Source organism: Nematolebias whitei, chromosome 18, assembly GCF_014905685.2.
Source record: "Nematolebias whitei isolate Nwh7 chromosome 18, NemWhi1, whole genome shotgun sequence".
Lineage (NCBI taxonomy): Eukaryota > Metazoa > Chordata > Actinopteri > Cyprinodontiformes > Rivulidae > Nematolebias > Nematolebias whitei.
Genome location: NC_056515.1, coordinates 22,996,907 through 23,017,287, shown reverse-complemented (window position 1 = coordinate 23,017,287; position 20,381 = coordinate 22,996,907). Strand labels below are relative to the sequence as shown.

General features: G+C 39.7%; 1 protein-coding gene across 1 annotated transcript in view; it reads left to right on the top strand.

Annotated features, from left to right (window-relative positions):
- loxhd1a (lipoxygenase homology PLAT domains 1a) overlaps positions 1-20,381 on the top strand; it is a 28,849-nt gene that overhangs the window by 6,232 nt on the left and 2,236 nt on the right. Inside the window, exons 5-37 of the mRNA XM_037691986.1 lie at positions 99-283; positions 925-1,023; positions 1,217-1,365; positions 1,983-2,106; positions 2,361-2,611; positions 2,704-2,839; positions 2,931-3,091; positions 3,212-3,298; positions 4,212-4,347; positions 4,460-4,614; positions 4,695-4,855; positions 6,328-6,404; positions 6,511-6,707; positions 6,786-6,978; positions 7,076-7,236; positions 7,315-7,648; positions 7,791-7,942; positions 8,360-8,493; positions 9,166-9,314; positions 9,427-9,531; positions 9,610-9,738; positions 9,841-10,005; positions 10,089-10,270; positions 10,384-10,500; positions 11,040-11,202; positions 11,363-11,517; positions 11,663-11,872; positions 13,137-13,251; positions 13,356-13,564; positions 13,688-13,873; positions 17,382-17,509; positions 17,613-17,730; positions 18,816-18,993. Of these exons, the coding sequence (XP_037547914.1) occupies positions 99-283; positions 925-1,023; positions 1,217-1,365; positions 1,983-2,106; positions 2,361-2,611; positions 2,704-2,839; positions 2,931-3,091; positions 3,212-3,298; positions 4,212-4,347; positions 4,460-4,614; positions 4,695-4,855; positions 6,328-6,404; positions 6,511-6,707; positions 6,786-6,978; positions 7,076-7,236; positions 7,315-7,648; positions 7,791-7,942; positions 8,360-8,493; positions 9,166-9,314; positions 9,427-9,531; positions 9,610-9,738; positions 9,841-10,005; positions 10,089-10,270; positions 10,384-10,500; positions 11,040-11,202; positions 11,363-11,517; positions 11,663-11,872; positions 13,137-13,251; positions 13,356-13,564; positions 13,688-13,873; positions 17,382-17,509; positions 17,613-17,730; positions 18,816-18,993 (5,201 nt within the window). The remainder of the gene's footprint in view (positions 1-98; positions 284-924; positions 1,024-1,216; positions 1,366-1,982; positions 2,107-2,360; positions 2,612-2,703; positions 2,840-2,930; positions 3,092-3,211; positions 3,299-4,211; positions 4,348-4,459; positions 4,615-4,694; positions 4,856-6,327; positions 6,405-6,510; positions 6,708-6,785; positions 6,979-7,075; positions 7,237-7,314; positions 7,649-7,790; positions 7,943-8,359; positions 8,494-9,165; positions 9,315-9,426; positions 9,532-9,609; positions 9,739-9,840; positions 10,006-10,088; positions 10,271-10,383; positions 10,501-11,039; positions 11,203-11,362; positions 11,518-11,662; positions 11,873-13,136; positions 13,252-13,355; positions 13,565-13,687; positions 13,874-17,381; positions 17,510-17,612; positions 17,731-18,815; positions 18,994-20,381) is intronic.

The window sequence follows — 20,381 nt, the reverse complement described above, 5'->3', positions numbered from 1 at the left end:
AACAAAACAAAAATAAAGTTTTGTTGAATGTAACATGCTCATTTGAGATTACCTGCAGGTTGCAAACCACGTAAAGTTCTGGCTATTGCCTTATCTAGGATCGAACACGACAACACAGGAATGAGCGCCAGCTGGTTCTTGGACAGAGTGGTGGTGACGGACGTGAACCGGCCAAATCTGCGCTATTATTTCGCCTGTAACAACTGGTTGAGCCAGGAAGAAGGGGACAGCTTGTTTGTCAGGGATCTGCTGGGCAGCCTAAACCCCATGGACGTCCCAAAATGTTGGTGACTCACACACACCCAAAGCAGGCCCAATAATTTACAAGGTTAAAGCAACAGAACAACCGATTGAAGCATGAAACACTTCAAAGAAATCACTGGAATTAAGGGAAGTAGATGCCCAAAAGGCATTTATTAACAAATTAAGTTAAAAGACATATTGAAAATATTGCCACCAGAAAAAGAGATAAATATTTTTTAAAATACTTCTGACAACAGTGATTACCACATGTCTGAGCAGTTGTACATCACCGTGCCTGACAGTCTGCAGATCTTCCTACAGTTGCAGCTTGTAATTGAATGCCTCCTGAGTGTAAGCCTCAGGTAAAACCAGTCCCTGTGACCTCTGGTGTAAAGTGATCTAACATCTTAGCACCTGCAGTCAATCAAGTAAAACACTGTAAAGACGCTGTGCTATGAAGGAGCGGTCACAGCAATATAGCATTTACTCAAATAAACACCCATTGTAAATAATTAACCTAGAAGCATCTCAGGGATGATTTACAAAGAACTTTTGGATAAGAATAGAACAAATTCCCTAAATAATTAGGCTTCTTGTCCTTTTTATGTTTACTATTAACCAGTGTTCCCTTATAATTTGAACGTTATTTTTATTTCATCTTTCATGTTTCATGTCCTGCAGTGAATAAATATCTTGTGAGCGTGTTCACTGCTGACATGAAGGGAAGTGGAACTGATGCTGATGTCTTCCTGAACATCTTTGGAGAATATGGTGACACAGGTAGTGTGAAAGAGATTTATTTGATTTGATTTACAAATGATTTATTGTTTTAAAATACTGGAATGGAAAAAATAATGCTAATCATCAAGTTTCAAAACATTTAACCACCAAACATACAACTTGAACAGATAAATGCATTTATTGTTATTTGAATCTGTTCTAATCATTTAGTTTTATGATTTATTCCTGTAAGGAGAAAGAAGACTCGACAGTGACAAGGACAACTTTGAACGTGGCTCAGAGGACAAGTTCACCATAGAGGCGCCGAACCTTGGAAGGCTAAGAAAAATTACTATTGGTCACAACAACCGCGGCTCTTCAGCTGGATGGTTTCTAGATAAGGCACATGGATGAAACATGCACACATATGTAAAAACTGTTTGAAAAAAATTAAAATAGATCCCGGACGAGCCCCCATTCTATATATACTATATATACCGGTAATCATGTATGTACATATATATATATATATATATCATACAGATTTTACATATACCATATTATAGTATCAGTCTTAAAACCAGGACCACCATGCTGACACCTCACCGTAGACCTGACAGATTTGCAGGAAAGGAGCTGAGCAGTGGGACATATCTTCTCTACCTCTCCTCCCCTCCTCCCATGTCCAGCCCAAATAAATACAGGACATGCTCTCCCTGCACACCAATTACAGTCCAGCAGTCATTAGGCTAAAAGAAAGGAGCAATTTACCACAGGTGTTGATGAGCTCAGCAATAAAGCCCAAACAAAAAGATAACGTTCACACCAAACACAGCAGAACATGCAACTTCTAAAACAAACATAGAAACCACACCTGCAAACCACCACAAACCAAATATAAATAAAAGAAGAAGCAAATAACAAACTCATAAAAACACCCAAATTGTATGTGATATGTACATGGCCTTTAAATATGTGCTCTGACTCTTTCTTGTGTGTCATACTTCTGTTCCCTACAGGTGGTGATAGATGACATGGGTAACAAGGAAGTTTATGAGTTTCCAGTTAATCGCTGGTTTGCCATGGATGAAGATGATGGTAAAATACAAAGAGATGTGTTAGTTGGATCACTGCAGCCAATGGGTGAGAAATCATGAGCCATAGGGTTAGCATGTTTAATATTGGACTGAAATTAGTCATGTCCTTTAAAATCCTGTGCTAAATTCATAAAATGTGTTTAATCTGCCTAAAGCTTTTGGTCACTGCTTCAATGGAAAGTGTCAATCCACAGCAAAACATTTTTTAAATGCATTTAAAAAAAAACACCCCTTTTTAAAAAAAGAGAACTGCACTTTTAAATCAGTAATAAAATAGTACCACTATTTATCTTTTTGTAGGAGTTGTGTACAATGTGCAAGTAATGACTGGAAATATCAGAGGTGCAGGAACCAACTCTAAGATCCACATGGTCATGCATGGCTCTAAGGGATTAAAAAACAGCGGGAAAGTTTTCCTTGAGGGTGGTGCTTTTGAGCGTGGTCTGATTGACATTTTCAACGTGGAGATTTGTGAACTGATTAGCCCTCTCAGCAGGATCACCATTGGACATGATAATGGTGCCGTAGGTGCAGGATGGTACTGTGAAAAGGTACGGGGCATGTTCTATTAGTTTTTTTTTTTTTTTTGGTACACTTGTTCGAAGAATGCCATTCATCCATCAAGTGCTCACTTCCCTCCCAGGTGGTAATTTACTGTCCATTCACGGGCACTGAGCAGACATTTCCATGTGGGATGTGGCTGGATGAGGACGAGGGGGACGGATTGATCGAGAGGGAACTGTATGAGATGGTCTCTCTCAGGCAGAAAAAACACAAAAGTGGGCAATTTTACTTACCTTAGACATTTTCATAATAACAGCACTGTAAATCACATTTTAGTCCATGCATGCAATACTTTTTATGCACTAGAGTACCCGTGGTCTCTGTGGATTTGGACCTCTGACGTGAAAGGTGCTGGAACAGATGCTCAGGTGTTTCTGCAGATCTATGGAGAGAAGGGCAAATCTGATGAGTTCAAACTGGAAAACAACTCCGACAGTTTTGAACAGGGGCAGCTTGATAAATTCATGGTAAGTCCTGAATCAGCTGCCATCACCTGAGTGCAGAACATCATTTGTTGTTTTGCTGCACTAATGCCTTCTTAAGGAGTTGTTTTTTTTATGTCGCTTGTGTTTTCTGTATCGCTGCAGATTGAATTGCCAGACATAGGAAGACTGCTGAAACTACGGATCTGGCACGAGAAGAGAAATCCATTTGCTGGCTGGCATTTAGCAAAGGTGAAACTTCTCTGTCTGATTTGTCAACGTAAGACAGTTCTACTCTAAGACCATAAAGTAAATAGATGAAATACTTATGTTTAATCTCATATTTCAGTCTAAGAGGGCGTGCAATCTGTTAGAATGCAAATACATGTCTTTTTGTAATTAGACATCTTATGTTCTTTCTGTAATATACAGAAAGTGTACCACATTCAGACTCCAAAAAATCAACAACTACTAAAGTATTTGTCTTTGAATTTGACAAAACTAAATCTGGCAACCACAGAATAATTTCTATTGACTGCAAGTCCCAAGTCTTTTTTGCCCCCCTAGTTATTCTTAGTGAAACCTATAATAAAGTTTTATGTGGATGGTCTCAGCTTTATCCTTTCAATCCAAGCAGGTTTAAATCTACAACATAAACTTTGACATACTTAAATAACAAACACCCTTTATGTGAACAATTTTCTTTTGTTAAAAAAAGCTATTTTAGAGAGATTAGCGTATTAAATTGCTTAAATAAAACAGTGGACATACTACAATACCTGTCACACAATAATATTGTCAATGGAAGCATGAATACTACTTCAAAATAAGAGTCATCAGTAAGTTACTTGGCAAATAAAGCTATTTAGTTAAAAAAAGGTACGCTAAACAACTGGCAACAAATACCATTCACCTGAATGAATCCAAGGACAGCACTTAGTTTTGCCAAATAGAGAGCCAGCTTCAAAATATGGACAGTGTGTTTTATAACAGTTTAAAGCAGGTCATTTAAGCACAACTGTGCCAAACTTTGGCTTTAAAGATTTGCTAGTTTGGCAACAGATTGTAATTTTACGAGTTTAATGCAGCAGTCTGCCATTTATTAAAAGAAGCAAAAGGAGCCAAAACGCAGAATGGCGACAGCTAAGCCTGGGATTTTCTGCAGGTCACTTTGCTCAAGACGCTGACCATGGACAAATATTCTTTTGAATGTGGCCGTTGGCTGGACATTAACGAAGACGACAATGAGATTGTCAGAGAGCTTCCAGCTACAGGAGCTCCTATTGATGAGCCACTGCCCTGTAAGTAAAACACACTCAGACATGTACAATAAGATGTGCTGTTACATCATCATGTGGTCGAGAGAGATTGTAGCTACTTAGTGAAACTTTGATTCTCTGTTTCCTTTTTCAGTGATCAAGTATCGTGTCACAATCTGCACAGGCGATGTGAGTGGTAGTGGCACAGATGCCACCGTGTTTCTCAATATATTCGGTGACCTGGGAGACACGGGCGAGCGTCTCATGATTACGAGCAAAAACAATGTCAACAAATTTGAAAAGGGGAACGTGAGTGAATTATTATTTAAAATGAGCCCTGATGGTGAAATGCACTTCAAGCATAAGACTTCTTTCTGTCCTCTCCACAGCATGATGAGTTCCTCATTGAATCGGTCTTCTTGGGCCAGGTGCGCAGAGTCCGAGTGGGCCATGATGGTCGTGGCGGTGGCTGTGGTTGGTTCCTGGATAAGGTGTTAGTCAGGGAGGAGGGACAGCCAGAGTCTTCTGCCATTGAGTTTCCCTGTTCCAGGCAAGCCAGGACATTGCACTCATGACTTGACATGCTCTTGATTTTCTTGTCAAGCTAAAGCACTGGTGAGATGATGTGTGCAGTTTGTAAATATGTAGCTGCAGCTGCTCTGGTTTTATTTTAAAAAATAAAAATTGGGAAAAACTCCTGGCTGAAAATGTAAATTATACTCTCACCATCACATCTAAAGCCCTTATTCATATTAGAGAATATTTGTAAACAGATATAAATGATAAGATGAAGCTTAGCAGCCAGAATTAAACAGTAATCTATTGAGATTGATGGCTATTTAATGTTTTAAAGTTATGTTAATTAAAATAGATATTGGTTCATACTGCTTAACTGTTTCTCACTACTTTGTTGTTTATACGTTTCATGATGGTCAAACACGTTTAAGAGAAAACATAATTTTTCTATCACATTCTTACTATAAAAAGATTATTTATTTTTTGAAAAAGTTCATTAATATCCTAATTAACCTTATTAACTCACTGGTGTGAAATTCATTCAGCCACAGCCCAGAAAGTAAAAACCATTGCATACCCTAAAGTAAATAAATAAGTAAATAAAACCCTACTAAGTGATGTAAGTTGTCCATGACTGGGTTCACTAGGTCTACAGTGGCATGTGTTCAAGTAGTTAGAAAGCTGATGGATGGTTTTACCATTACAAATGGACTCTAAATGCATGCGGCCAACCAGATCCCTCGTTCTGTAACTGGAGTCAAACCGCAAGGTTGGGTGCAGTGTTACTTCTGGAGAAGAAAGCGTCTTCCTGTCTGTCTGCCTTGTTCATTGGAGAGGGTTGGAGAGCATTAAATGAAGAAACAAGGCTAAAGAGACATTTTTTACCCTAAATAACATAATTTAACACACTCACTGGAGGCCAGGTTTATGTTGTTTGGTCATCATCCAATATCATCATAGTGATATTTTTATGTAGAATAGAATAGAATAGAATAGAATAGAATAGAATAGAAACAGCCTTTATTATCCCATGGATTGGAAATTCAAGTGTAACAGCAACAACAGATAAAAAGATTCACACAAAAAGTTCCTAAAATAAAAATATATATATATATATATATATATATATATATATATATATATATATATATATATATATATATATATATTTACAGTATAGTATTGTATGTGTGTTGACTTTAAAATACTACATTTATGTCTTGATTTGCTACAGCTTCACAAGTTTGAGATTCCAAAACTTTTAATAAACCATTTAGTGTTATATTATTTAGTAATCCAACATTTTTCAGTCAGGTCATCTGGACAGAAACTGTCCAGATGAAACTGGTAGTGAGAAACTGTCCAGATGACCTGACTGAAAAATTTTGGATTGTATACCTGGATTATTGAGCATGGGCTTTATTATTTAGTAAAGTTTTATGAAGCAGCTGAGTCGGCTGTATTTCTTAGTAGAAATAATTTGATCAAAGTACGTTGCTAATCCAGGTGGTTGGATCGTAACGAGGACGATGGACAGATTATTCGCGAGTTAGTTCCAGCTGGAGATGGCCTGCGCCTCTTCAGTAAGATCCACACAAGAAACTTTCATGCATATGCTATTGAAGGAGGCTGATCGCTTACCTTATGTGTGAAAAGTGAAAGAAAAATAATCATTTTACCTGTCATCAGATGTCAACTACCACATAGCAATCAAAACAGGCAGCGTGAATGGTGCCAGCTCTGACTCCAGAGTGTTTGTGAAGCTGTATGGGGAGAAGGGTGACACTGACAAGGTGATACTAGCCGTCTCTGACAACGACCTCAGGAACTACTTTGAGACAGGACGCACTGATGTCTTCGTCATGGAAACTTTTGATGTTGGAAAGGTAAGCTCTTTGGACACTCATGCACCTGACAGATACTCAGGTTCAGACACAATGAATCTGTGTCTTCTGTGCTTGTAGATCAACCGTCTTCTTATTGGTCACACAAACGAGGGCTTACGGGCCGGATGGTTTCTGGACAGCGTGCAGATTTCTGTACCTGTTCATGGGACGCAATACATGTTTCCAAGCCACCGCTGGCTTTGCAAAGATGAGGCTGATGGAAAAGTGGAGGTGGAAATCTATCCTAGTGAGGTCTTGGAAATTGAAAAATGTAAATGACAAAGCAAAACTTCACAAGAACCATTTTCTCATAGAACATTTGTCTTTTCTAAATTGTTCCTCTTGTCAAAATATCTTTTCTATCACAGTGATCAACTATGAAGTAACAGTGGTCACAGGTGATATGCGAGCAGCTGGAACCAACGCTAATGTCTACTGTCAGATCTATGGAGACGAAGGAAAAACCGAAGTCCTCGCACTCAAAAGTCGCTCCAACAATTTTGAACGTGGCACCACAGAGATCTTCAAGGTCCATTTTGAAGCCTCACGATATGCCACTACCAATTTAAGAATAAACCTTTTACTTTGCTTCTTTCTTATAACCCAGATTGAAGCTTTAGATGTTGGAAAGATCTACAAGATTCGCATCTTTCACGATGGAAAAGGCATCGGAGACGGGTGGTTTTTGGAGTCAGTGGACATCAAGCGACTGACGATGGCAATGGTGCAGGTTGAGGTCAAAAAAGAGGAGACGGCCAAGAAAGACAAGAAGAAGGACAAGAAAAAGAAGAAGAAAGAAGAGGAGGAGGTAGAGATAGTCGAGGAGCTTCAGGAAGTGGTGGAGACATTCGTTTTTCCTTGTGGTCGCTGGCTGGCCAGGGATGAGGAGGATGGGGAGATTGTGGTTGAGTTGCTGACGGAGGCTGATGAAGACTTGGAGTGTAAGTAGAGCATGAAGATTCTGCACTCACCCGCTGATGTGTCAAGCCTGCCACGAGATGTTTTAATTATGAAACAATGTTGAATTAGACCAGAGCTATCATGTGATACATGCCACTGACAATTTACGGTTTTCTGTTTTAGTGAAGTCATACGACGTGTATGTGTACACTGGGACAATGTGGGGCGCTGGGACCGATGCTAATGTGTACATCAATATCTACGGAGAGACTGGCGACACGGGTGAACGGTGGCTTCGCAAGTCCAACAACATGAATAAATTTGAGAAAGGCCAGGTACATGTTGCAAAAAGAGCAGTGATTTGATTCTTGTTGAAATTATGGTAAAATAATATATTGGTGGTATTTTTGCTTGTTGATGACACTACGGTTAATTTTTGTGCATGGCTCATAAGTTAATATAATTTTTAATTTGTCATCCTTTTACTAACCTTTAACAAGGAATATAAAAAGTAGTAACTAAGAAAAAGTACAGTTGTTTAGTTTTTAATCTTATTTTAATCAGATAAAGTATTTTCACCTGTTTTTGTGGTTCACATTGCTATTTTTTTTCCTGCTTTAATTTCTCAAAAAATGTTGTATTTTAAAAGATTTTCAGGTTAAAATAAATATGAATCTCGCACACATTGCTTCTACTTGGCAGTCTCAAAGTATTTAAACCTACCTTCACTGCTTTGTTTGCACGTGACCTAGGAGGATGTCTTCAGCATCACAGCTGTGGATCTCGGGGCCCTGAAGAAGCTGAGGATCCGGCATGATAACAGCCAGGCCAGTGCCGGATGGTTTTTGGATAGAGTGGAAATCATAGACACCAAAGACGACACAACGTGAGTCAAGAAGACATTAGAAAGAGAGCAGTGATCCGTCAGCACTTTGGGACAGACTGCACATTCAAGTTAGAATGACTGAAAAAAATTATATATATATACATTTTTAATCTACATTATTTAGTTAAACAGCTTGAGCTCATTCAATGTGCAGGACATAATATGTTAGAGCTCCTCTATGTGGTGTAGGATGGTACTAAATATGGCATCTATAAAGTGCAGTCCCTGTTTCTCATCGTTGTTTTGGACACAGAAATATTTAAATAAATGGTAAATGGACTGTACTTATATAGCACCTTTCTATCTAATTAAGACACGCAAAGCTCTTTACACTACAATCTGTGCCTCATTTACCCATTCATACAGCACTCTACTGTATCTCTACAAAGCTAATTGAACAGATCATTCTAAAGAGAATAATCAGAGCTTTATCACATTCATACACTGATTGGACACACATCAGAGGCAATGCGGGGTTCAGTGTCTTGCTCAGGGACACTTTGGCATGTGACTGCTGGTGTATTCGAACCCCCAACTCTTGCATTGGAGGACGACTGCTCTAACCACTCAGCCACAGCCGCCATAAATAAAACACGAAGACTTTTGAAATGTTTGTATCCCAAGACATTTATGGTTTACAGAGTTCATTTCGTATCGCATATGTTCTCTTAGGTATTTTTTTCCGTGTAAGCGCTGGCTTGCCGTTGATGAGGATGATGGACAGCTTGCAAGGGAGCTGGTCCCTGTGGATGAAGCCTTCATGAAGAAGGGCGATGAAGATGAAGATGATTCTGAAGCTATGCTCGGTTTGGAACAGAAGGGTGAGAGCAGCCGTATGGTGCCCCAGCAAAAAGAAAAGCAGTGAAAATAATAAACTAACCACTGACATCAAGATTGTTCTGGATAAATCGGCACTGTTTCTTTGTGTTGCAGCTATGACTACAACATATACAGTGAGAATAAAAACAGGTGATAAGAAATATGCAGGAACTGATGCCAACGTCTTCATGACCCTTTATGGCACCAAGGATGACACAGGTAATACTTAAGATCATTAGTTTGTGTGGGAGTTTCTGCATATTTAAACATTAATATCTGTGCTGTACACACTGAAAGGGATCATCACCCTGAAAGCTTCAAAGACACATAGAAACAAGTTTGAACATGGCATGATTGATGAGTTCACTATAGAAGCTGTGGACCTCGGGCCCTTGAAAAAACTACGCATTGGACATGACAACTGTGGTACATTAAGACAAACCTGCAAACTCCTTTATAAATAATGCAAAAGTTATTCAAAGTTTATCTTCATTTGTATCACGGTTATTTATGGTATTGTTTAAGGAGGAGGATCTGCAGGTTGGTTTCTGGATTGGATGGAGATTGATGCTCAGTCTAAGGGGCAGAAATTACGCTTCCCCTGCGGTCGTTGGCTGGACAGAGGGGAGGATGATGGGGCCATCATCAGGGACCTGTTCCCAAATCCTCTCCAGACAGAGTTTTACACACCATGTAATCCTCAGAGCTGCTTCAAATACTCCTGCTCCATATATAATTTTCATTTGTTGCACATGACGTTTTTTTTCTTTTCCCAGTTGTTCCATATGAGATTAAAACCTTTACGAGTGATGTGTTTGGAGCCGGAACAGACGCCGATGTATTCATTGTCCTGTATGGACGAAATGCAGTATGCACTCAGCAGAAAGCTTTGTGCGTCAACAAAAGGGAGAGGAGGATGTACTTTGAAAGAGGAGCTGAGGACATGTTCATTGTTGAGGTACAGTAAACAATGCGACGCAGTATATATACATGCATTTATTGAGATTAAAGGGACTAAAGTGGTTTATTTGGGGGGTTCAGTAAAAAAGTTTTGTTCCACTCTTTTTGCAGTTAGAGGATGTGGGGGATGTCATTGAGAAGATCCGTATTGGCCACGACAACCGTGGCGTCAACCCAGGCTGGCACCTGGACAGAGTGGAAATCAGACGTCTGCTCAGGAAGGGAAAGGTAAAGACTGCAGGGGACTGACACAGAGGTGGATAATCTGTTTTGTTCTAGATTAAAAATTATGTTTAAAATGAAAGCTTTTGCATTCCTTGAAGGAATTAATGTCATTCTTGCTCATTTTTAAACCAACATATATGTAAAGTAAGTAAAACTGAAATATCACAATTAAACCTACCGTGTTTAATTTGTTTTTAACTATTTGAAACTGTCCAAAAGCAACAGTACTGCTTCATATACACATTTTAATTTGGCACAGCTATAGAAAAAATAGTAAGTCATGAAAAAAAAAAACCTTCTCAGACTTGATCAGCAGTGCTTATCTTGTCCCTGAAAGGAAATTCAGTATTTGATGAAGCAGCAGATATATACAGGTGTTTTCCAGCATCGCCTCTCTCACGTACAAGTCTCTTTCCAGTCAGTAGGTGGAGATATTCTGTTAAGATCGCAAATACTGAGTCCAGACGGGAGACTAGTTGCAAGACGTTTTGTTCACCTCCTTGTTCTCTTCTAATTCATAAACAGATCAATTTTTTTTTAAGGGTTCAGAAACTGTCATCTTCCCTTGTGAGCGCTGGCTCGCCAAGTCAGAGGATGATGGAGAAACGATGAGGGAGCTGGTGCCCTCTGACATCATCACTGAGAAACTTTCCAGAGATGGCAGCCTGAAAGTGACTGAGGTGGAGGTGGAGGATGCCCTGGAGAGTACGTTGTGTCCTGCATGTTCCCCGTCCTCTGTAAAACTGTAGCAGCTTTTGTTATGACAGCTCCAGTGAACTGTCTATTTTTCCCACTGTAATTTCTGGAAATTGCTTCAGACCAATTCACATGTGCTTGTTTGTGATCATTTCACCCCCCAACACAGCTCACACGTACAAAGTGTCAGTGATGACAGGGGATGTGAACGGGTCCGGCACGGACGCCAACGTCTTCCTCACAATTTACGGAGACCTGGGGGACACTGGGGAGAGAAAACTGAGCAAATCGGAGACAAATAAAAACAAGTTTGAGCGGGGCTCTGTAAGAAAGCTTTTGATGGATTCATCTCTTCTTGTTTTGCATATATAGTTTGAAGAGAGACTATTTTTTATGTATTTTCTAAACAAATTGAAATACAAATAGATGCTTGTTAGGGCATTCATCTTTGGCTTTTTGTCCCTCTTAGGTTGATAAGTTTACAATAGAAGCAGTCGACCTTGGGCAAGTTTTCAGGATAAAAATCCGCCATGACAACAGCATGGTGAGCGCTGACTGGTACTTGGACCAAGTGGAGGTTCTTGATGTAGACACAGAGGAGGTCTACCTCTTCTTATGTGAACGATGGCTCTCCAAAAAGAGGGAGGACAGACACATTGAAAGACTCTTCTATGTCAAGGTAACGATTCCTTCCCGAGAATTTCATTAAAATACAGACTTGATGAGATATTTTGCTAACATGAACAAAGGAATACACACACATATTGATGGTAAAGGATAGTAAAGGTTATATAATAAAATCTGGTGATTCAAGTGTTTCACAGGACTTATGAGTTGTTTGTAGATGTATTTTTATATACTGTATACATAACTTTATTTTAATTTATTCATGACAGAATTTGCCACAAATATTGGAGAACAGCTAATTACATAAAAGTTGACAAATACACTTTAGAAGTAATCCAACCACACAGGGTTTAAACAGGAATAACACCAATTTAATAAGCTAAATCTGCCGTATTTTTCGGACTATAAGGCGCACCAGATTATAAACTGTATTAAGTGAAACTAAAACATTTTGACAGATTTTTGAGCGCCGTGTACCACGTAAAATCAGTTCAACGTCAGTAAGCACAACCAGAGTTAACACATACGGCTCACTGTTGAGTTTTGAGAAAATTTAAAGATTTTAAGTGCGCCTTATAGCCCGAAAAATACGGTATGCTTCATGCTTCATGGTCAGAAACATTGTTTTGGTCATGTTTTTCTCCAGATTTGTTAAAATTGTGAAAGGATGAGAAGATCAGATCTGTCCGTCTTGAGCTCTCTACAAACTGCTTTGGCTTATTCAGGGTTGTCAAGCTGTTGGATTAGCTCTTAAATTTCTTATGCAAATTTAGCTTAGTGATTTTTTTTTTTCAGCTTCAGTGTCTTTTTGTTTTCTGAGATCTCTGGTTCTGAATTTTGTCTTTCTGCAGTGAGTTACATTTTCAAGAGCAAGTTTGTCCTTGTTTGCAGTAGAACAGCATGTGGTTTTAAACTTTCTCTAAAACCAACTCATCAGATTTTGGGGCCGAGGCAGCAGGCATTTGTACTCCATCAATATGCATCTTTAACAGTCGGAAATCTTCTTCACTTCATCTTCGTCACTTCATGTAAAATCAGTTTAAAACTGAGTTGTAGTTTATAGTTTGCATCAGGCTACATATTGAAACCACAGTTTAAAAAATGCATTTAATACTCTCCATATTTGCACTGATCTGTACACAGCCCATCACGCCATTATCAAGACTTCAGCTGCTTTCTGTCTGTAATGGCACTTCTTAAAACCATCATCTTTCACTTCCAAACACAAGCACTTTTACTTTTTCCTATTTAATTGTCCATTATTGTGTCACATTAGGAGTTTGCATGCATCACTGAGTTTGTTTTCTTTATTTTAGGGTTATGAAGGAGTTAGAGAGAGCCTAAAGTGTAAGAAGAACTCAGCTCTGACACTGAAGAGTGTTGACAGTAATATGAACAAAAAGAAGAAAGAGGAAGAAATTGAACTCCCGAGTAAGAAACATTCATGTATTTTTTCCTTCCACTTCTTTGCAAAAGTTTAATTGAACAATTAAATCATCAAATGAGTGAATAATTGGACTACTCTCCCTGTACAGTTATACCATACCACATTACCATCTGCACTGGAGTGGAGCGCGATGCGAGCACCACCAGCAGGGCCTATGTGATCGTTATTGGGTCCAATCACACCCAGACACAGAGGCTGTGGCTGGACCTGCCAGACAGGAGGAAAGGCTTTCAGGCTGGCTCTCTGGAGAGATTTGAGGTTCACGGTTCAGATGTGGGAGAGTTTATAAAGGTGGAGGTGAGCTAAAAGCTTTTAAAGTTTGAGTAAAGATTATGCACTCCCATGCTTACGCACACAGTTCAGCATGCACACAAATACAGCCCATTTTGCTTGAAGTGATTGTTCTTCCCCTCCCTGCAGCTCGGCCATGATGGAGCCACTCCAGAAAGCTGCTGGCTCGTTGATGAGCTGGCCGTTGCTGTGCCAACCAAAGGGGTCAAATATATCTTTGCTTGCAAGTGCTGGCTGGCCAAAGACCGAGGAGATGGCTTGACTGCTAGAGTGTTCAACTTTCTAGATGCAGAGGCCATTGCCATATCACAAAAGGTACATGATTTTGGACAAATTGACACAACTGGAACAATATGGCAGACAACATACACTACAGTTGTGTTAAATAATCACACAGACAAAAGAGTGACTTGGATTCAGCATCCACAAAATAGTTAGTTTTTTCCAATTTAGTTATTTCTGCATACTTTGTCCTATTTTAGTTTATCATACATGTAGGTCAACTCAAAGCAGTCACATATTCAGGAGATAAAGCAATGACTTTTATTACAACTTTTATACTTTTAAAAATATAAAACAGCCACTAAGGAGCACAAGCCAGTTTATCTCTTATTCTGGTCCCAAGCCAAGGTAAATGGTGAAGGTTGTGTCAGGAAGGACATTTGACATAAAACACTTTTTTGCCAAAACTAATATGCGGGGTCATCTAAGCAACACCATACCGAATCAGTTGAGGCCTGAATTAACAACCATCGCCATCAGTGCTATTGACAAACAGGGTGCCAGTAGAAATTATGCTACTGTTTGTTGAAAGCCATGAGAAGGGAAACATGTCAGGGGACAGAGGAAGAAGAGGAAAGTGAAGAATGTAGGACTGAGGGTGGAAACTCTAAATTTGGGGACGATGACTGGCAAAGGTAGCGAGCTGGCTGACATGATGCAGAGAAGGAAGGTCGATTTTTTATTTGCCCAAGAGACAAAGTGGAAGGACAGCAAGGCTTGCATCATTGGTGCAGGGTTTAAACTGTTTTACCATGGTGTAGATAGAAAAAGAACTGGAGTAGAGGTGGTATGAAAGGAGGAGATGGCAAAGAATGTAGTAGAGGTGGAAAATGTCAGATGGTGTGATGAGTTTGAAGGTAGAAATAGAAATTTTGATGCTAAACATTGTCAGTGATTATGCTCTAAAGGCTGAATGTGATGTAAAAGAGAAAGATAAATATCTGGATGAAATGATGGAAAGCATTCCCAGAGAGGAGAGAGTGGTGAATGTAGCAGATCTAATGTTGGTGAAGGAAACAGAGGGGATGAAGAAGTGATAGGTAGGTTTGGTGTCAAAGAAAGACCAGGGAGGACAGATGGTGGTGGATCTTGCCAAGAGAATGGAAATGGCTGCAGTCAACACATGTTTCCAAAAGGGGGAGGAACATAGAGTGACCTATGAGTGGAGGAAGGAGTACACATAGGTAGACTACATTCTGTGTAGAAGAGGAAACCTGAGAGAGATTGGAGACTGTAAGGTTGTGGCAGGGGAGAGCGTGGCCAGACAGCATCGGATGGTTGTGTGAAGAATGACTGTTGTTGTGAAGAAGAGAAAAAGAGTAAAATCAGAGAAGAAGATCAAATGGTGGAAGATGAAGAAGGAAGAATGTTGTGAGCAATTCAGTCAAAAGCTGTTAAAGGCTCTGGGTGGTAAGAAAGAGCTTCCAAATTACTGGACTACTACAGCAACAGTAATTAGAGAGACAGGTAGGAAGGGACTTGGTGTGTCATCTGGACAGAGAATGTATGATAAGAAAACCTGGTGGTGGAATAGTGAAGTGCAGGAAGATATTCAAAGAAAGAGATTAGCCAAGAAGAAATATGACAAAGGACTGAAGAGAGGAGACAGGAATATCAGGAGATGTAATGTAGAGCACAGAGGGAGGTAGCAAAGGCAAAGCAGAGGGCGTACGATGAGTTGTATGGGAGGCTGGACACTAAAGAGGGCGAGAAGGACTTGTACCGATTGGCAAGACAGAGGGATAAGGCTGGAAAGGATGTGCAACAGGTTAGGCTTGTGAAAGATAGGAATTGTAATGTTCTAACAAGTGTGAAGAGTGTGATGGGAAGATAGAAGGAGTACTTTGAAGAGATAATGAATGAAGAGAAGGGAAGGGAAACGATAGTTGAGGTCATAGAAACTGTAGACCAGGAAGTGGGAAAGATTAGTGTGAGGGAAGTTCATATTGCTCTGAACAGAATGAAGAAGGGGAAGGCAGTAGGACCTGATGACATACTAGTGGAGGTTTGGAAATGTCTTGGAGAGATGGCAGTGAGGCTTTTGACTCAAATATTCAATGACATATTTGAGGGTGAGAAAATGCCTGAGGAATGGGGAAGAAGTGTACTGGTGCCTATTTTTAAGAACAAGGGTGATGTACAGAGCTGTAGCAACTACAGGGGATTTAAGTTGATGAGTCACACGATGAAGATCTGGGAGAGAGTTGTGGAAGCAAGACTTAGACGAGAGGTGACGATCTGTGAGCAGCAGTATGGTTTCATGCCAAGAAAGAATGCCACAGATGCCATCTGTGACCAAAAACTTGCATGTTAGGCTGCCTTCAGGCAAGGTCTCCCTTGCAATAGAGATCTGTGATCTCAATAGAATTTACCTGGTTAAATTAAGGTTAATAAATAAATAAAAAATCTTTGCTTTGAGGATGCTGATGGAGAAGTACAGAGAGGGTCAGAAAGAACTCCATTTTGTCAGTAGATTTAGAAAAAACATATGACAGGGTGCCGAGGGAGGAGGTGTGGTATTGCTTGAGGAAAAATGGAGTAGCAGAGAAGTATGTTAGACTGGTACAGGACATGTATGAGGACAGCAGGACAGTGGTGACAGATAGCTTCAAGACGGAGGTGGGATTGCGTCAAGGATCAGCTCTGAGCCCCTTCTTGTTTGCTCTGGTGATGGACCGACTAACAGATGAGGTCAGGCAGGAATCCTCGTGGACTATGATGTTTGCAGATGACATTGTGATCTGTGGTGAGAACAGTGAAGAGGTGGAGGTATGCACTTGGAAGAAAAGGAATGAATGTCTAGTAAGACAAAATACATGTGTGTGAATGAGAGGGAGGAAGGTGGAACAGTGAGGCTACACGGAGTAGAGGTCCTTGCAGGTTCTTTTAGTTCTGGGTAGCCATTTGATGTTTTCAGCTAGTTTTTTGTTGCTTTTACGTTTTAGCTAAGTTTTGTCACTTTTCTAGTGAAATATTCACTCCATTATGGTAATTTTGTTGTATAAGACCTCTTCCAAATAGCTAATATGTTAAGTTGCTCATACAGATAATGACTGATTACCGGCGGTAACTAAAGGTTTCAAAGATTTAAAAAAAATGAAGAGTGTATTATGAGATGTATTAGTGTCACTGTCATTGTCAGTAATGTATTATTGATATTTTTAGACTGCTGTCAATATCATAACAATTAAAAACTTTTAAAGTATCAATAATTTTCCTTATTATGTCCTGCTGATGTTTTAGGTTTATTACTGTAAAGCCTTCTAATTATCTGATGAAATGTATAGTGTAAAGAGCATGTATATCAGTAGTTTAATTCAGTTTCAAGTTCAAGTAGGTTTATTATCATTTCACCACATGTGGTAAATGAGGTGGAACAAAATTATGTACACAGGGTCCCAGTTACACCCAACAATAGCAAAAATATTGTTGGGTGTAACTGTGAAAATCAATAATCATGTTAAAAATGAGTAAATAATCTGTTGAAATGAAACACTGCTTTTGGAAACAGTTTTGTGAAGATAATATCAATCTTCGTTAGATTATCTATGAGGTAACGGTGGTAACAGGAGACGTGCAGAATGCAGGAACAGACACCAAGATCTTCATGTCTGTGTTCGGTGCCAACGGCAGCACAGAAGAAATGTTGCTGGAGAAGAACGAGGACAGGTAGACTGAAACGTGTCTTACTGATTTTAAATCATCACACCCAGCTGTAAAACATAAAACGAAGCTCTGGATTATAAACTGCATTGTTTGTGGTGGATGTCAGGTTTGAGCGTGGCCAGGAGGACACTTTCAACATGGAGATTGACGACATAGAACCCTTACGAAAGCTGAGACTTCGAATTGACGGCTCTGGCAGTCGACCTGACTGGTTTCTTGACAAGGTCAGCTCACATTACCCAGCTTAACACCAAGAACTTCACATACATGTTCAGGATATCTTTACATGCAAAAAATAAAAATAAACATACATTATTATGAAAAAGAGAGAAAAAAAATCTGTATTAATTACAACGAAAGGTATTCACAGTGGGTTAATTGAAAATGCAGATATACATAAATCAACAAAATGAGGAACATTAGAATAGTCATTTTTAGCTTTCTAGAAAATCAATAATACAAAACAGGTCTGTGTTTTGGTGCTGTCTTGTATATTACAAAGAAACACACATTTGTCTCTGCTGGCAGTAGGGTGGTAAATGATTCAGTCTCCCACAAACACACACACACACACAGTGGGATCTGAACGTATTGATTTCTGTTTCATTTAGCTTGATGCTGTTGCAAGACTCACTAACACACACCGTTATAGCACAAACATACACTCTCACACAGGCACAGTTTATCAAAGCGATGGCTTTTTATTATAAGGTTCCTTTAGATGTGTATTGCTCTGCTTTGATAATTTGCTGCATCAGTACATCAGCCTGGAATGAAATTTCTCTTGAAAAGACCCTGCCAGGACACCGTCAGTGCCCACCTCCACAATCAATCTGAAGTTTCAGGCAGAAAGCTTGGATGAAATGGGACACACTTCCTATGCTAATGTCGTCCCCGGTAAAAGGACAGCGCTAGCAGGGCAGCCGAGCAGTCAGGGGCGATCAAAGCAGTGTCCGCCTGCGCCTAGGACTCAGTTACTGTGAACATCGTCTTGACTTGACCCTGCAAAGTGTCTTCTGTGTTCAGCATCAGAAGCAGATGTGCCCTCGTGGACTGCTGGCAATGAAGTCAACAGTGAACTGGGCTGACATCCAGTGGAGTGATCAGTCCAAATAAATATGCAAAGATCCGAGCTAATAGCTTTGTTTGAAAATGAAATGTAATTCAGGACCAGTTAAAGGATAAATATTACACAGCAAGGCTTGCAATATCTTTTTTTTTTTTTACATTGGATCCTACATTCTATGTAAATTTATCTTAATTGAATTTTGTAGATAACCCTTCAAAAGCAACTTGTGTGTTTATTCAGGTGATCATGCGTAACCTGACCACAGAGGAGGTGTCTGTATTCACCTACGAGCAGTGGCTGTCCAGGACACGAGGACCCAAGAGAACTATGATCTGCGAGATGCCGGCAGTGGTGGACGAGGAAGTGATGGTGGAGCTCACCACCTACACCATCCAGGTCAAAACCAGTGATGTTGCAGGTATGTGCGCAACACACACACACACGAGGTATAACATTTAATTTGGCACAATTAAAGCGGTAAGAACAGATTTCCCACTTTTTCTAACTTTCATTGACTCACGGTGTTGAATATCTTGGTTATTTGGAACATATATATAATCCCTGATCTGTATTAATGTATCATCTGAAGCACTGATTCTATGAAATAAAACCATTCTGACTGCAATTTCTCATTATCATGTGTAGCTACCACCAAAAAATTAAATTGTTAAAAGTGAATACTAGGCCTGACGACATACCACTATTCAATAACTCAAAAAACTAAAACAAACTATTAAAATAGTGCAAATTATAGTCTTGCAACTTAAAGGTTTTGACCTTTATTTTGAAAATCCTCATTAAATCTCTAGCTCCATGTTTAAAAAATAAAACATTCTGGTCTGCAGGGCTCTATGTTTAATCAAATAAGGAATAAAATATTAAATGTTCTTTGGGGACCCCCTTATTTTAAAACAGTGATGGGACCTATGAGGAAAACTGGGAATAGACAGATTCAAAGGCAGTCAAGAAACGAGAATGTTTCAGGTCTATGAGGCACACCGTCGTCCATCCAGCCAGCCTTTCATCTTCGGGTCAGTGGTGGGTCAGTTCCTGGTGTGTTCACACTATAGAGCAACCGAGACAACCTCTTTCATCGCTAAAATCCCCCCAGTTTTGCCTGGAGGATCCTCAGGGCCTCTGTTAACGTAGACACTTCACCTGTCGAGCGTGTATATTTCTATTCAAAGCCTTTTAAAAAGGAAGCATCGGTCGGTTAAAGCACCGTTCGATCAGTGAACATCTCACATCCTGACGGCAAGTAAGAAAGCTAAGCATCCAGATAAAATGTTTGACCCCATAATTTTTATTTGAAATGCTCATGTCCTTCAGACTCACTCTGTTTACCCTTGTGCAGAGGTTTATGTTTTCCAGCAGAGGAAAAAATCTGATGTTTGATTCTTGCTCATTAATGAAAGAAAATCGTCCTCAGAAATCCTCCACACTCCCGCTCCATCGTTCTTCCTGCAGTATTGTCTCACTTGTGCTGCTGATCAATATGATAGCGTGGCGCAGAGTCTGAGCCGACTTCAAAGGAATGCTCTCTGCCTCTGGCACTTCCTAGAAGCTAAGTCGCAGCCAAAAGCTGAGGCTCTGGAAGAGGAAAACAACGAGCCTGGCTGATTACATACAGACTCATGCAAATGACTTTTCATTTGCAAGGTAGTGCATGTGGTAATGGCGTCCTTTGATTTCATGTATATCATGTACACTGTGAACAGGATATGCACATAAGGTATGCACAAGTGATCATTTGTAAAGAAATGACACTTTAGGTTTAGCATTAATTAAAAAAATCGTTTTAAAAAG